The following is a 15,923-nucleotide window of genomic DNA, read 5'->3' as shown; positions in this document are numbered from 1 at the left end:
CTGAGAGTCTCACTCTCAGCCTCACAGGCTAATCTGAAATACAGAAAGGCCCCGAACCCTTTGCTACATTCCATTATATAGACAGAACCTCTTTCACATGGAAACATGTGCTAACAATGGAAATTTGCATTCAGAGGTTACAGCTTTTGGGGGGTAGAAGACCATTTGCCAGGAGACCACTTTCCTTTGTGTGCCAGGTATCCCTAAACTCTTAAAAACCTTATTACATTTTGTTTTACTTATTTGGAAATGAGACATTTACTAAACATGTCTCATTTCTAAACATGTCTGATAATCATTCACATTAAACTGGATGACGAGACTCTGAAGAATCTGTTCTGGACTGGGGCGAACTTCCACAACACCATCAAACTTCCAGACACTGCTGGACTGAGTTGGATGGAAGTTGTTGTGAGATGTCTGGAGAGTGTTGCGCCCCGATCCAGAACACTGCCAGACCCAGAACCCGTTTCACCACCATCGACCGCGGAGAAGCCCACCGCAGACCGAGTGGCACCACCCGTCGCGATGAGCGAGCCAGAGGATAAGAGGGCAGAGCTTGCCATCGCCCCGGAAGCAGTGCCCCAGAGTGGATTTGACCAGGGGTCTGAGCCTGAGACACCAATGGCCGAGGAAAGTGAGACGGAAGACTGGCTGATAGACTTCGATGGCATATTGTCAACTCCCACCCTATCCCAGCCGCTATCTGAATAATCTATATTACTCAAAGAGAACGTTGAGAACTGGGAACTTTTTGTTTTGTTTTGCTCTATCCTGTGTGAACTGTGTCATGATTACCTTTGTCATCTCAAGTCTCGTTTCATCACCACCACTACAGAGCTCAGACAGTTCTCCAGTCCCATCGCTGCTGGATGCTTGTAGCCCTGTGCCGTTTCTGGGGAGTCCCTGCATTGACGTCGAGTCGCAGGTCGAGCAACCACCAGCAGCACCTATCCAGGAGGATCCTTCGGTTCCGCTTCCGGTCTCGGATCTCTTTGCTCCATCTCGGCCCGTCGACCTGTCGGCTCCGTCTTAGCTGCTCCCACCTTTGGCTCCACCAGAGACCCTCAGTCTAGTGGCTCCCCCTTGGTCAGTCGTCTCACCACTTCCGCCACGGACTTTCGGGCCATCCACTGCGCTCCGTCCCTTCAGCTACAGCAGGTTCCTCCTTCCCGTCGGCATTGGCTCTGTCCGCGCTTATACTATCGCCGCCGCCTCTGTACTCTGGCTCCACCTACGATGCTCATCGCCGTGACATCGCCTGGGTCTCCTGTACCAGCAATGTCGCTCAGCTCCCTCAACCCTCGGTCTGCGCCTGTGGATCCACTGGCTCTGTCTCCTTTGGTCGTCCCCCAGTTGCCGTCAGCCTTGTCACCATCTGGACTCCTCCCTCTCTCCGCCGTGGTCTGTCGGCACTGGGGAGCTCTGGGTCTCCACCTACTCAAAGGGGGCATTATGTCACAGTTTGTTTTCATTAGTCACATGTTTTCCTTTGTTCAGTTTTCCCGCCACTCCTTTGTTACCATGGTCACCATCATTACGAGTTAATTTGGTTCAGCTGTGTTTGATTAATTCATCCTCGTTTGTGTTTGCTATATAAGTTGGTCTCTCACATCCATTCTCTGTCCAATCACCGTTATGTTAAGTCTGTGTGGATCAACCTGTTTGCCTGTCTTCTAGATTGTAATTAAAACTTTGTATTTTAAATGATCGTCTTCTTCGTCTGCCTTCCTGCAACCCACCGTGACATTTAGATGGAAAGGATCTCAAGTTGACTAGCTAAAGACGTTACTGTACCGGTACCCATTAATAGACACGGTACTTTCTTAAATAAATTCCAGCACAGCTCTACAACAACAATGAAATGACCCTTCACAATAGATAATTGTATATTACAGTATACAGTGAAATTACAGTATATGCCAGATTTTTATAATTGCATTGCTTTCACAGTAGAACTTATCTTGTATCTAACTGCACTCTCATAAATTTCTTGTAAAATCTACATTATCATACTGTATATCTACAGTGGATGTGGATATATATATTATGAAGGTGTGGCATGGATAGATTATGCTGTGGAATTTCTTGATTCTTGTTGGTTTTATCTGTGCTGCTGAAACTACTTTTGGTTCACTTTTAGCAGTTTGTGTTGTTTATTTTGTAATCAGAATTTACTTTTTTCATTATTATTATTTGTTGAGTGTCACCATTGCTGTGTTTTGTATGTTGAGTATTCTTGTATTCAAGTAGGCTATTGCATGCTTCACTATTGTGAAATATCCATCTACAAACAATTATGAATTTGATATAAGATATTGGTAAATCTCCATGCTGATATAATGTCAATAATATAGTTTGCCTAAACACAATCAGCCACTTAGCTTATTTTCTATTCTAGCTTGTCATTGTTTTAACAAATGTTTTTATTTGATACACATCTGACTTGGCTAGATCAGATATTTTAATATGAATATACAAGGTCCAAGATCCCAAGCAAATGGAACACGAATCACCATTATGGTGACTTCAAACTAATTACAGTAGTACACAATATAATTTCTTACAGTGGCATGATTAAAGACAACATCATAATGTGAAGTCACAGTAAAACAAGAGCAGTAAATTACTGTGACGTCAACATAATTTTGCTGTTTATTAACAGTAATTCATAAGAAAATAACCCATCATAAAAGCTTCTTACTACAGTAATATATTGTAAAATAATACTCTTTAATGCTGTAAATTCCTGGCAATTTTTTACAGTGGTAGAGTGGAACAAGCTAAGACAAAAACATGTTTTGGAAGAAGGATTGATGATGGTTTGACACATTATTTAAATTTTGTTCACTTTGAACAACAAAAACTGTTTCAGCCTTTTTAAAAACATTACTTAATTATCTTAATTTGTATTGTAACTAAAGAATAATCATGACTTATTCAGTTCAACATGTCTATTCCTGTCATTGGCAAGTATGATTTTTAATATTTTTAATATTTCAAAAATGTTCTTATTTTCTGAACTATTATTTTCATTTTCTAGTTTTGACTAAAAAGATGGAGATGCAATGCCATGGAGAGATATGTAAATGGATATGGGATCAATTTGGATTTGCATCAGGATTCATCTTTTTAATTCTTCCTTCATTACAATTCGCCATCGTGTTTTTCGCTTTTGGAGCCGCCAGAGGAGGTCAGTGACACTTTAAGAAGAAGAAAATATTGATTAAAAAACAGTAGTGATATATAGTTATGTTTTAGAGAACAATAAACACAGTGACAATTAACTTAGTCAAACAGAGTTAAACAGGTGTAATGTGTTTGCCAGTAAATCTTACATATATTGTGTAATACTTTTCTTTTAGGGTATTATGTTTCCATAGCTGTTCCAGTTTTCTATTTTCTCTCATTTCCCTGTTTGTTTAAACTACAGGGAGAAAAAAGCTGTGAGTATCTGAATTCATCTGTCTATAGTTATGATCAGTGAGTAAATATAGTTAAAGACTTGCATTTTATAAAATTGTTTCCATTGAGTCAAGGCCAGTCAAAATTCAGTTCTCATGTGATTCTGCTTTGAGATGTTTTCTCTGTTATTTTCATGTTAATTTTTAGTGATTTAAAAATATTTTTCAGGTTTAGAATTACTCAATAAAACAGCATGGATAATCTACATGTTTCTCATGAATACAGTAATGATTATTTTCTACATCACAATACTGGGAAATGAAAAAGGTACAATTATATTTCTAATGATGGAAGGTTTTAAAACTTCTTTATCCTATATAAAGGTTCATATTACTTAAGTTAATATTTCTGCAGTAAAATCTTCAGGATGGATCTGTATGGCTGCATTTCAGCATGTGCTGTGGATGATCCCAATTTTCATATACATGGGCACTGCGGGTGAGATTAATATCTTGAATTTTCAATTTTCAATTGTTTCAATGATTTCAGGTCATTTTAGGTAATTATAGTTTATAGTTACATATCCTATGGGGGAAAAAACTGGGATTATAAATGTAAATTTTTTTTGTTATTTATTATTTACCCATAATAAAAGCTGATCTAATTAATATATAAAATTATTCATTATACTTACAATATTTTAATTTAACTATTTACTATTTTATATTATATAAATAATAATAATAATAATAATAATCTTTCATTTATTTTACAGATCTGACCCAGACCTTTAAAAAGATTTTGTATGTGTTTGGATCAGTTGTTGTTGTATTAGTGAACTCTGTTACACTGATGACTGAACTGATACTGAAAACAGGTGAGTGAACAACACTTGAACACAGAGCAGGGGTTGGCAACCTTTTGTAAAAGTGTTAAACTATAAAAAGTTTCTAAAACAAGAATGTCTTTGTTAAAACTATCTCAGTGTTACAATATAAATCTAGATTATTTGTTTGGTAACAAAAATGCAACATTTTAAATATCTAAATATTCTAAACTTTTCAAAATCTTCATCTCTGTTTCTCTATTGCTCAGATTTGGCCTCTATAGGTTGCCGACCCCTGCATGAAGTACAATATACATTAACAAACACTAAACCTTCTAAATTAATTTTTTTTAATTGTGTCTTTTTTTATTCTTTCATCTGCAGTTAATGGTGAGCGTGCAGTTGGAGATCTAAGAGTCGTTGTCTTCTCCTCTGAAAGCCTCTTTGCTTTATCTTTGCTGATTTTGCTCATGTTTGGACCCTGTAAGTAATAGAATTCCATCCTTGTTTTCATTACAAATGTAAACCTGTTTAATGTACTTCACATTAATGCGTTTACAAGAGAAACACGTTTTTGTATCGTGTGGGTGCTGGAGAAATGCACACAATGAAGGAATAGAAAATTAAGGCAATCTTTAATTAATCCAATATAAACAATAAGGAAATCGCTGGAGAAAACGAATAAAATCTCAAACACAACCACGTATACATTAACAATAATGGAACAAATGAACTAGGGAAACTCAGGGCTTAAATACAAGGAACAAACAAAGGGACCTATATGACAACAAGTGAACAGAATCGAATAATCAGTGATTAACCATAGCAACAAACAGCAAAATCCCCAGTGTTAAATTAACACTGCTCAGTGTTTATATGAGTCCACACTCAGAGTGGTATAAGTAACATTGAAGCAGTGTTAAAGTTAATGAGATAATTAAGTGATTAACTGAGTGATGATTGAGCATTATTGAAGACATCTGTAAACAGTGACGGATTAATTGACATCTGCTGTCAGACTCTAAAATGGAGAGTGACTCACAGGGTCGCAAGATGACGTAAAGTACATGCATCTGATGAGTTTTATCGAGTTGATGTCAATAGCGCGCGCTCTCATAGGCATATTCATATTTTGCCGCTATGTGAAAAAATCCAGCAAAATGCGCCGGCGCGTTTGTCGACCCCAGAGGATTAATCAAGACGTCACATCAAGACACTGCTGCGGTGGTGGAGTCCATGCAGGAGGAGCAGCGTTTGGCACTGCGTCGCTTTTCAGCGCAAGCTGTGTGGAGAAGCCCATTTCCACCTCTATTGCGTTGGAGAAGCAATCCCGCGTAAAATGCAGGTTGCACACTTGAGCTCTAGGCGGGAACTCACAGTCTTCCAGGCCAAGTGCATGCAACCACTGGCGCCTAATTTCCAAGTCTGCTGGAAAGCTATGCAGTCCAGCAGTGCTGTTGCAACCAGCAACACTACTCCTACATACACTCCTGACCACTGTACTAAATACAGATAAATCTACGCTAGCTCGTACCAAGGGCGTGGTGAGCTGGAACCTGCTTATGTCACGTAGTACCGCTTACGTCACGTAGTACCGCAAACATCCAATAGGAAAATTCAACTTCAGTAGCCACCGTTCAACCTGAAGAGGGCAGCACTCAGACGTTTTTACACCATATATTGTAGAATTATGACACTTTATACCCATATGTCAAAAAAGTTACTCGAATCAATGAACCGCACTAATAAAGCCCCATTCTTACAGATCATTGACTAAAAAAAAGTTGGTTTAGGGTTTAGTTACCCTTTAAGGCTGAGAATCGGTACCAACACTAAAACCTATTCAGGCCCAGTGCAGGGTCAGTTATGGGTTAGTAATTGGCTTAGACTCGGGCCAGTTATGGCCCATGTGTGGATTTAATTCAGATCTAGGCCACTCCAGGGCCGTCATTCTGTTCTGCATGTGGACCGTGGGAAAAGGGGCTGTATGGACCGGAGCTGGGCCAGAATAAAAATGCTATGTGGGATATCGTGATGATGAAATTATTTTAAGCAATATTAACGGCAGGAAAGATAGAAAATAGAGTTTAAAAACAAAGCTATACGGAGCTACAACGTAACTAACTCAGGCAGACAGTAAACCGCTGTGCAACAATGAAAACGGGGCAGAGAGATTTGAACGTGATCAGCAGGAATGGATGATTGATCTGAGTGATATATCAAGGTTGCATGTTAATTCCATGAATCAGCTGCAGTACATCTGTGCTTTAAGACTTCACTAAAAAAATATTTTCTCTCGCTGCTTTTTACACACAGGGATTTCAGACATGAAGTGTTTGCAGTGTTGTCAGGTTAGTGTCACTGCATTGATTTGAGATTTACAATCAACCTGAAATTGACTTATATATTTGTCATACATAGTTTATTTCTTAATCTAGCTTTCTAATAAACAACATTCCCAGCTAGAAACGTTTTGTTCTAAAAACGTTCTGAGAACATTACCATGAAGTTCTAATAATGTTTTCAGCGGGTAGTTTTATTTTGGTTCCCAGAATGTTCTCCTAAAACGTACTCGGTTACCTAACGTAACCTCTGTTCTCTCTAGAGAGGGAACGAGTATTGCGTAAGTTTAGCTTACGCTACGGGTAAAGTCATCTTTTCTCGAGATATGAAGCAAAAAATTATCCTTAATTTTAATATCTTGTCAACGCAGTGCGGCAGCAAGCTGACCTAGAGCAGGCAATCTAGCGTGCTCATAGGCTGCTCTGCGGCAACTGCAGCAGCCTATCACTGAGCCCTTGGCGTGACGTCACGTCCAATGAGCGCGAGCAGCGCGCCTACGCGTCACGGCCCGAGGCGGGGCGTGGCAGAGGGTATAAATACGGGCTGAGAGGCTGCTTTCACTGGTTTTTGTCGCAGAAGCGAGTGAGCTCGTGGCGCGAGCACGGCGGGTTACGCAATACTCGTTCCCTCTCTAGAGAGAACAGAGGTTACGTTAGGTAACCGAGTACGTTCTCTTACGAGAGGTTCTCTCGTATTGCGTAAGTTTAGCTTACGCTACGGGAACTCCCTTGTCAACGCCGTGCGCGCCCGGCATCCACTGAATGAGTCCCAGGGAAGCCCGGGGAACACGAGAGTGTGAGCCAGGCGGCCAATGATATGGCTAGCGCAAGTACATAAGCACATAGTAGGGGGAACAGAACGGCGCGGCCGGTCTGACTAACCAACCCTTATATTGTACAGCTCAACCAGGAGGGCTAAATCAAACAGCAGTAGCCCGCGCACAGAAGTGGGCCGGCCTACGCGAGATTTAGACTGATAAAAGTTTAGCCTGCAGGGCGGGAACTTCTAGATTGTAAAATCTAACAAATGTAGACGGGGAGGCCCAGCCCGCCGCCGTACAAATGTCATGAATAGAAATTCCGCTAGTCCAAGCCCATGACGAGGCCATGCCTCTAGTAGAGTGGGCTCTGATGCCCAAAGGGCATTGCAGGTCTTTAGACGCATAAGCAGCTGCAATAGCGTCCACTATCCATCTGGACAGAGTGTGTTTCGAGGCGGCGAGACCCTTGGTGCGCCCACCAAACGAAACGAAAAGCTGCTCCGAGCGCCTCATGGCGGCGGAGCGCGTAATGTAATTTCTCAGCGCTCTGACAGGGCAAAGGAGATTACTGTCAACTTCGCTGCCGGTAGCCGGCAAAGCTGAGAGAGAAATGACCTGTGCTCTGAAGGGTGTGCCCAACACCTTGGGGACATAACCGTGTCTCGGTTTGAGAATAACTTTAGAGTCATTAGGTCCGAACTCGAGACATGCCGCGTTAACTGATAACGCATGCAGGTCACCCACACGTTTGACTGAAGACAGGGCTATCAGAAAAACGGTTTTGAGCGTGAGGTATTTCATATCCACAGTTTCCATGGGTTCAAAGGGATGCGCTTTCATGGCCTCTAAGACCAGGGAAAGATCCCAAATAGGAACCGAGGGGGGTCGCGGGGGGTTCATCCTCCTAGCTCCTCTAAGGAAGCGGATAATGAGCTCATTCCTCCCTAATGCGCGGCCCAGCGCCGAGTCGGAAAAAGCTGATATGGCCGCAACATATACTTTGAGCGTGGAGGGGGACCTGCCCATGTCCAACAGCTCTTGGAGGAAACAAAGCACACGCGACACCTCACATGTTTGTGGATCCAGCCCTTGGGCGGTGCACCATTTATTAAACACAGACCATTTAGATGTGTAGAGCCGTCTCGTAGAGGGAGCTCTAGACTGTGTGATCGTGTTCACAACCCCTATTGGCAAGTCAACGGGTATCCGTTGACTATCCATACATGCAGAGACCAGCGCTCTGGATGAGGATGCCAGATCGAGCCGCGGGCTTGAGAGAGAAGGTCTCTTCTCACCGGTATCGGCCAGGGGGGTGTGTCCGCCAGCCGTATTAGATCTGGGAACCACGTCTGATTCTCCCAATACGGGGCTATGAGGAGCACCGTGTGGCGCGCTTCCCTGATTCTCCCGATGACTTGTGGCAGCAGAGAGACAGGGGGAAAAGCGTAAAGCGGGCCGCTGGGCCAGGTTTGGGCCAGCGCGTCCTCGCTCTTGGAAAAGAACCGTGGGCAGTGCGCGTTGTCTTTTGACGCAAAGAGGTCGACTTCCGCTCTGCCGAAACGGCGCCACAGCGACTGGACTGTTTGGGGATGCAAAGACCACTCCCCCAGGGGAACATTGTCCCTGGACAGTCTGTCTGGACCCTCGTTCAGGAGACCCGGCACATGCGCGGCTCTCAGCGAGCGCAGTGAGTGCTGAGCCCATACAAGGAGGCGTTCCGCCAGGGCGCAGAGAGTTTTGGATCTGACACCGCCCTGACGGTTCACATAGGCTACCACTGACATGTTGTCCGTGCGGACTAGTACGTGGTGGCCCTGTAGGTATGGGAGGAAGTGCTTGAGCGCTTTCTCGACCGCCAGCATCTCTAGACAGTTTATATGAAGGTGACTCTCCTGGTCTGACCAAGGGCCATAGACCGGTCTGCCCTCTAATAGCGCTCCCCAACCTAGGTTGGACGCATCTGTCGAGACAACTTTCCGGTGCGAGACAACTCCCATCGTCACTCCCGTACGATACCATTCGGCTGCTAGCCAGGGCTGCAGGGCTGAAACACAGCCATGATTCACTCTGACTCGTAAGCGGCCGGCCGTCCAGGCTCGGTGAGGCACTCGCGCTTTCAGCCAGCGTTGAAGCGGGCGCATGCGCAGTAAGCCCAGCTGGAGCACTGCTGCAGCTGAGGCCATATGCCCCAGGACTCGCTGGAATGTCCTCAGCGGAACCTGACTGCCCGTCTGGAAAGACGCGGCGAGATGTCGAATGCGGCGCGCGCGCTGCTCTGACAATCTGGCCGTCATAGCCACCGAGTCCAGTTCTATTCCGAGAAAGGAAGTCGACTGGCGGGGTAGTAATGAGCTCTTGGTCCAGTTGACCGAGAGACCCAAGCATTCCAGATGGCTGAGAAGCGCTGTTCTGTGAGACAAAAGCTCTGCCTCTGACTGCGCGAGGACTAGCCAGTCGTCCAGATAATTCAGTATCCGCATTCCTTGTCTCCTCAGGGGAGAGAGGGCCGCGTCCATGCACTTCGTAAATGTACGGGGTGCTAAAGATAGACCGAACGGCAGGACGGTGTACTGATATACCCGACCGTCGAAGGCGAATCTCAAGAATGGCCTGTGACGGGGTATTATCTGAATCTGAAAATATGCGTCCTTTAGATCGAGAGAGATGAACCAGTCTCCCGGGCGAATTTGCGCGAGGATTTGTCTGGTTGTGATCATTTTGAACGGCCGTCTCATGAGAGCTTTGTTCAAATGTCTCAGATCTAAAATAGGTCTCAGCGCTCCGTCCTTCTTGGGTACGAGGAAATAACGGCTGTAAAAGCCCGACTCGCTCTGAGAAGGATGCACCTGTTCTATAGCCCCTTTGTGCAGCAGCTTTGCTATTTCTGCCTGAAGCAGATGCGCTACTTCTGTATTCACTCTCGTCTCTGTCCGTGCTAGAAAGCGCGGGGGACGGCGAGCGAATTGAAGCGAATAGCCGTGCATTATAGTATTCAGCACCCATTCTGACACGCCCTGGATAGCTTGCCATGCTTTCGCACACATAGCTAGGGGTCGAATGATCTCTGGGTTCGGATCGCCGCGCTGGGCGGGATGGGGAACCTCTATCAGAGAGGACGGGGCGGCGCGCGCGCTGCCGGTGCTCGAATATGGGGGCTCGCGAACAATGGTGACTGGCTGTACAGCACATAACGGCTCGGTCACTGGGGACGGGGCACATTTTGATGCTAGAAACCCGTGGCGCGAGAGCGGCATGAGGTTTAACGTGTTTGATAGTAAGTGCGCGCGCTCGTGAGCGGGCACAGGGCTTACATATGCAACACGGCCAGTGTAAGGGAGCTTTAGAGGATCTGCGTCCCGGGATAACTGTGTGACAGAGCGGGCAGTGGGTAGGTGTGGGCTTGGAAGAGCGGGCACATTCTCTACCTTTAGCACTCGAGCGGCGCGTGCCCGCTTTATGAGAGTGCGCTCTGTGAGCGTTACCGGGGAGATCGTGTTTGTGTGTAGTGGTGAGCACTGGGGCGTGGGCACAAATTCTACACTCATGACACCTTCGGCGTGAGCCGGAAAACCCGAAACCATACTCTTTATGAGATTTCTCTGGGTCGCCGTGAAAACGGCGTTTGTGTGCAGGCGAGAGAGTTGTATTACTGGCTCGTTGGCTGCGATGTAAGCTGCTGCAGTAGCCTTTTCTAAGGGGACTGGCAGAGCTGGGCGCTTTGATGGCGGTCCGGCCGCAGCGGGACTCAGCCATCTTTTCCTCCTTGCAGCCGCTAGGAGGACTTCGCGGGCTCAGGCTTGAGCGTCACCTTGGGCCGGGGTCCCCGGGGGGGAGGCGGTTTGTGACGGCTGGTTGAGCGCGACCTAGGGCGGCCGCCCTGTCGTCGCTGCGAAGACGGAGGCTGGGCAGAGCGCTGAGAGGAGTTCCGTGCAGGAGGCTGCTGAGAGCGGCCTGCAGACGAACTCGAGCGGCGGGGCAGGAAGAGATTCATCGCCTGCGATGCCTTCTGCACCTCCGAGAAGCGATCGACGATCCCGGCGACCGCTGGGCCGAACAGGCCGGTGGGAGAGAGCGGTGCGTTGAGGAACACTGAACGCTCGGATTCGCTCATATCCGCCAACGTCAACCAAAGGTGCCTTTCGGTGACGGTGAGCGAGGCCATAGCTCTCCCGATGGCTTGTGCAGCGGACTTTGTGGCGCGAAGGGAGAGGTCCGTCGCGCTACGCAGGTCCGTGAGAACGGCGCGATCCGGGCCTTTCTCGTCCAGCTCTCGGAGGAGATCGGCTTGGAGGATCTGGAGCACAGCCATTGAATGCAGGGCGGAAGCAGCCTGGCCGGCGGCGGAGAAGGCGCGGCCGACGAGTGCTGATGTGGTCCTGCAGGCCTTGGACGGCAGGGCAGACTTTGAGCGCCATCTGGCGGATGGCGGGCAAAGGTGCGTTGCCACAGCATCTTCCACCGGGGGAATTTGAGTATATCCCTTCTCGGCGGCCCCGTCCACTTGGGAGAGGGTCGAGGAGACCGGTGAGCGGAGTCTAGCGGAGAATGGGGCGTTCCACGACTTAGAGAGCTCAGTGTGGAGCTCAGGCAGGAAAGGTGCTGACCTAGAGGCAGGCGCTGGGCGGCGGCTAGGCAGAAAACACCCGTCAAGTCGGTTAGGCGCGGGCGCCCTCGGTGGGGACCAGTCGAGTCCCAATTGTTCGACCGCTTTGGTGAGGAGGCGGAGCAGTTCCGCGTCGACACTGGCGCGGGACCGGCTAGACTCCTGTGCAGAGGAGGTGGAGCCAGACCACTCCTCGCTGTCCGAGGCCAGGATAGAGCAGCTGTCCGTTAAAACAGCGTCGTCCGCTTCATCCCCCGAGGCGACGGCAGTGCGGGCAAAGGCCGGCCGCTGCGCGTCGGGAAGGGGGGGAGGAGATGGAGATAGCGAGGCTCGCGGGAGGGGCTCCGGCGAGCGCTCAGCTGCTGCTGCGGGTTCCGGTGGCCTCTGAGAGCGGCGCTTCTTCTTGCGCGGCCCGGTGGAGGCAGACGGAGAGACAGCTGGAGCGTCGAACAAGGCGAGTCGAGCCCGCAGGGTCGACATCGGCAGTTCTTCGCACATTTCACAGCCACCCGCCGCGAGGGCGAGGGCAGCGTGGTCCGGTCCCAGGCAGAGAGCGCAGATAACATGGCGGTCTCTGTCGCTGAGCGGAGCTTTACATGAGATACAATGCATAATAGAAAGGATATGTTTCGCCGGATAGCGAAGCAGGCAGGGATAGCTGAAGGCGGCGAAGGCGGCCGGCTTCCTCAGGCAGAATCCTCGGCTTGCAAAGCGCTGGTTTCAACGGCGGCTTCCTCAAAGATCAGCGATGCGAAGAGCTTCGCTGAAGAGACAAAAATCAGTGAAAGCAGCCTCTCAGCCCGTATTTATACCCTCTGCCACGCCCCGCCTCGGGCCGTGACGCGTAGGCGCGCTGCTCGCGCTCATTGGACGTGACGTCACGCCAAGGGCTCAGTGATAGGCTGCTGCAGTTGCCGCAGAGCAGCCTATGAGCACGCTAGATTGCCTGCTCTAGGTCAGCTTGCTGCCGCACTGCGTTGACAAGATATTAAAATTAAGGATAATTTTTTGCTTCATATCTCGAGAAAAGATGACTTTACCCGTAGCGTAAGCTAAACTTACGCAATACGAGAGAACCTCTCGTAAGAGAACTTACACAGCAAAAACTCCAGTGATAAAAGTTAATGAGATTGAAGACACCTGATGTTAACAAGCAGAATCACTGAAGGAGAAAATCACTATTTTAAGTTACCATTATGGTGACCAGTGTTTGTTTTAGTTGGGCTCTTGACCCTTACATTTGTAACTTATAATTTTGTTTGGCTGTTGTAACTGAGTTATAACTCTCAGATGAAGAAAGAGAAAAGATGATCAGACGTTGTTGGTTATGTTTTGATATAATCATCATTTGACCTGAATCACAAAACTCAATAAATCTCAGACTTAAATTTATATTGTTGATTACATCACCAAGTGATTCTACAACATAAGATCCAGAATTTTCTATTTATTCCAAAGGATTTCTTAAAAGTTGTTTTGATAAAAAAAAAAAAATGTTTAGGCACAAACAGACATCAAGATTGAGTGTATGAATCTCAACAATGGTGACAAACGAAATATTTAATTAGGAAAAGGAAATTACTAAGACAATTCAGATCATAATTTATTCATAGCGCAATGCATGATGGGAGCCATGAATGAGTTTTGATTGGTGGCACCCAGAATGCACTGCAACATGCTTTATTATTGTCACCATTGTTGAGATTCACAGGCTGAATCTTGATGTCTGTGTGTCTAAATAAACTCTTTTGAACAGAACTTTTCAGAAATATTTTGGATTCTATAGAAAATACTACAAATTGTATGCTATAAAACCACCAGGCTGCTGCAATCAACACTCTCTAAACATTAGTCCTCTGATTTAAATCACTTTGGCATCTGCTTAATGACTAAGTGTAAACGAGTTCAGTGTTTCAGGTCAAATGATGATTACGTAAAAACATAACCAAGACCACCTGATCACCTTTTATCTTTGTTCATCTGTCAGTTATAACTTAGTTACAACAGCCAGACAAAATCTAAGTTAGTAGTTTAAGGGTCAAGAGCCCAACTAAAGCAAACGCTAATCACCATAATGGTAACTTAAAATTAGATTTTCTCCTTTGGGGATTCTGCACTGTAAAAACTAAAGGAGCCTCAAATATCCTGTCGGATACTCAAGGAACTTCAAAATGTAATTTAGGTGCCTCAAAGCTCTTTCTCCTATAGTAGGGTTACTGGAGGAGCATTGACAATCTTTGAGGTTCTTGCTGGAACTTATGGGATCCTTTAAGCACTTTGTATTTAGTTCAGAGGTTCTGGAGTCACCTTTTCATTACTATGAGACCTTGAAGTGCTTTGGGGGAAAATAGAGGAACTTGAATGCGATAAAATGGTTATTGGAAGATCTTTTAACATTTAAGTGGTTCCTGGAAGATCTCTTATGTTAAAGCCAGCATCTGGAGGAACCCAATGGTTCAGTGAGGCCAGAATGAGATTATTATTATCCTATTATTATTATTATAGGCTACTTAAGTTTGATTCAGTATACATACCCAGGTGAAAAAGACGTACAATTAAAAATGTACTTGAGTGTGTTTTTAGTAGGCCTACAATACAAATATACTTTAATGCATTTTTAATACATTTAACAGTAGCCTACGTCTTTTTCACCTAGGTAGCTTACATTTATTTAGTATCTATAGGCCTATTTTGTTGATTAATTTAAACCTTAAACAACAACACTAAATTATAATAATATTAATAATAAGAATTAATTAATTATTATTGAATAAATAATAGTAATAAAATAATAATTTTTACCTACTTCTTCATAAATTATTATTTGAAGAAGAAGAACCAGGAGGAGAAACGTTTTATTCTGTCACGAAACTGCTGCTATTCCTCTGCTGTCGTCACTTCAGTGATGCTCGCGCTGCTCGCGCGCAACAAAGCTCAGCTGATCGACGTCATCGGGTAACGGCTCCTCTCATCAAAGCTTCCGCCGTTTGTTTGGCTCTCCTTTACAAGGTTTGTAAACTCGCCAAATAAATATAAATACAGAGTCTACTCACTATATTCAAACACACACACATATATATAAACTAAATTTATTATACATTACTACGTTTTTACAGTGTTTACCACTCGTTTATTGCACAGTATCTGGTATGAAGGTTTTAGCCGCGATGCTAACTACGTTGATCTAACGTAAGTTAATGAACAAATGGAAATGATTGACTTATTGTCTTAGATTGATTTAGTCATTCAATTCAACATATTCTGTAAAACTGTGTCTTCAAATTGCTGATATAGCCTAACTAATGTAGCTGATTCCTGCTGTCGTCATTGGCGTTTGTTATGAATAACAAAAGCAGGTTAATATAGTTTGGTCTGTTTTTGTTTAGCCTAACTTTACTTACTACAGGTGCCCTCATTCTCTCAAATACCATTTTAAAGCCATTTACTTGTCAAATAAATATTATGTTGTGAATAATCAGCTTTGTTCTTTTGTTTCCCCAGAACAACCAGTACATTTCTAAAATAATCTGAACATTTCAGAGGCAACATTGAATTACAGTAAGTTACCTATACACCACATGCACGTACTTTATTACTGTGAACTTTCTCTGCGTGAAATTGTATTGTTTGACTGTGTACTTTTTTAATCAGTTATACTGAATTATAACTTCAAGTTTAGTCTTTTTCGACAAAAAAAAGGAAAAAGCTATTATATGGTTTCATAAGACTTACAACACAACCCATAACACATGAGTTGTGAACTCATTGATTATATTTAGGATCTTTTCTGGGACATTTTTGGAGCTTAACCATTTTTACATAAATTGTTGCATTGAATTGAACTAGACAAGTGTACATAAGACTGGTGTGAATGAATTACACAATTTGTTTATGCTTGTGTTTCATGCAGTGATAATGAAATGGTGACGGGTTGCATTATGCCTGAGATCTGGTTTCGGGTTCCACAGACAGAAAGTCAAACAGGT

The 15,923-nt window shown here is 45.1% G+C and overlaps 2 protein-coding genes across 4 annotated transcripts in view; one reads left to right on the top strand and one right to left on the bottom strand.

Moving 5' to 3' along the window:
• The window catches only part of LOC309506893 (uncharacterized protein), a 129,251-nt gene that overhangs the window by 38,019 nt on the left and 75,309 nt on the right, over nucleotides 1–15,923 (top strand). Inside the window, exons 9-18 of one of the 3 annotated variants that reach the window (XR_014208966.1) lie at nucleotides 3,044–3,193; nucleotides 3,366–3,446; nucleotides 3,634–3,732; nucleotides 3,820–3,903; nucleotides 4,181–4,282; nucleotides 4,616–4,714; nucleotides 6,548–6,582; nucleotides 14,841–14,946; nucleotides 15,439–15,495; nucleotides 15,848–15,921. Coding sequence is in view for 2 of the 3 variants with exons in the window: in XM_082180877.1 (XP_082037003.1) it covers nucleotides 3,044–3,193; nucleotides 3,366–3,446; nucleotides 3,634–3,732; nucleotides 3,820–3,903; nucleotides 4,181–4,282; nucleotides 4,616–4,714; nucleotides 6,548–6,582 (650 nt within the window). In the remaining variant the exon portion in view is untranslated. The remainder of the gene's footprint in view (nucleotides 1–3,043; nucleotides 3,194–3,365; nucleotides 3,447–3,633; nucleotides 3,733–3,819; nucleotides 3,904–4,180; nucleotides 4,283–4,615; nucleotides 4,715–6,547; nucleotides 6,583–14,840; nucleotides 14,947–15,438; nucleotides 15,496–15,847; nucleotides 15,922–15,923) is intronic. The other 2 variants (XM_082180877.1, XM_082180876.1) reach the window with 2 other exon arrangements.
• Nucleotides 1–15,923, bottom strand: part of tmem220 (transmembrane protein 220) — a 98,574-nt gene that overhangs the window by 42,062 nt on the left and 40,589 nt on the right.

Source organism: Leuciscus leuciscus, assembly GCF_965113295.1.
Source record: "Leuciscus leuciscus genome assembly, chromosome: 1".
NCBI lineage: Eukaryota > Metazoa > Chordata > Actinopteri > Cypriniformes > Leuciscidae > Leuciscus > Leuciscus leuciscus.
Note: the sequence above shows the minus strand (reverse complement) of the source record. Positions and strands in the feature narration are given on the sequence as shown.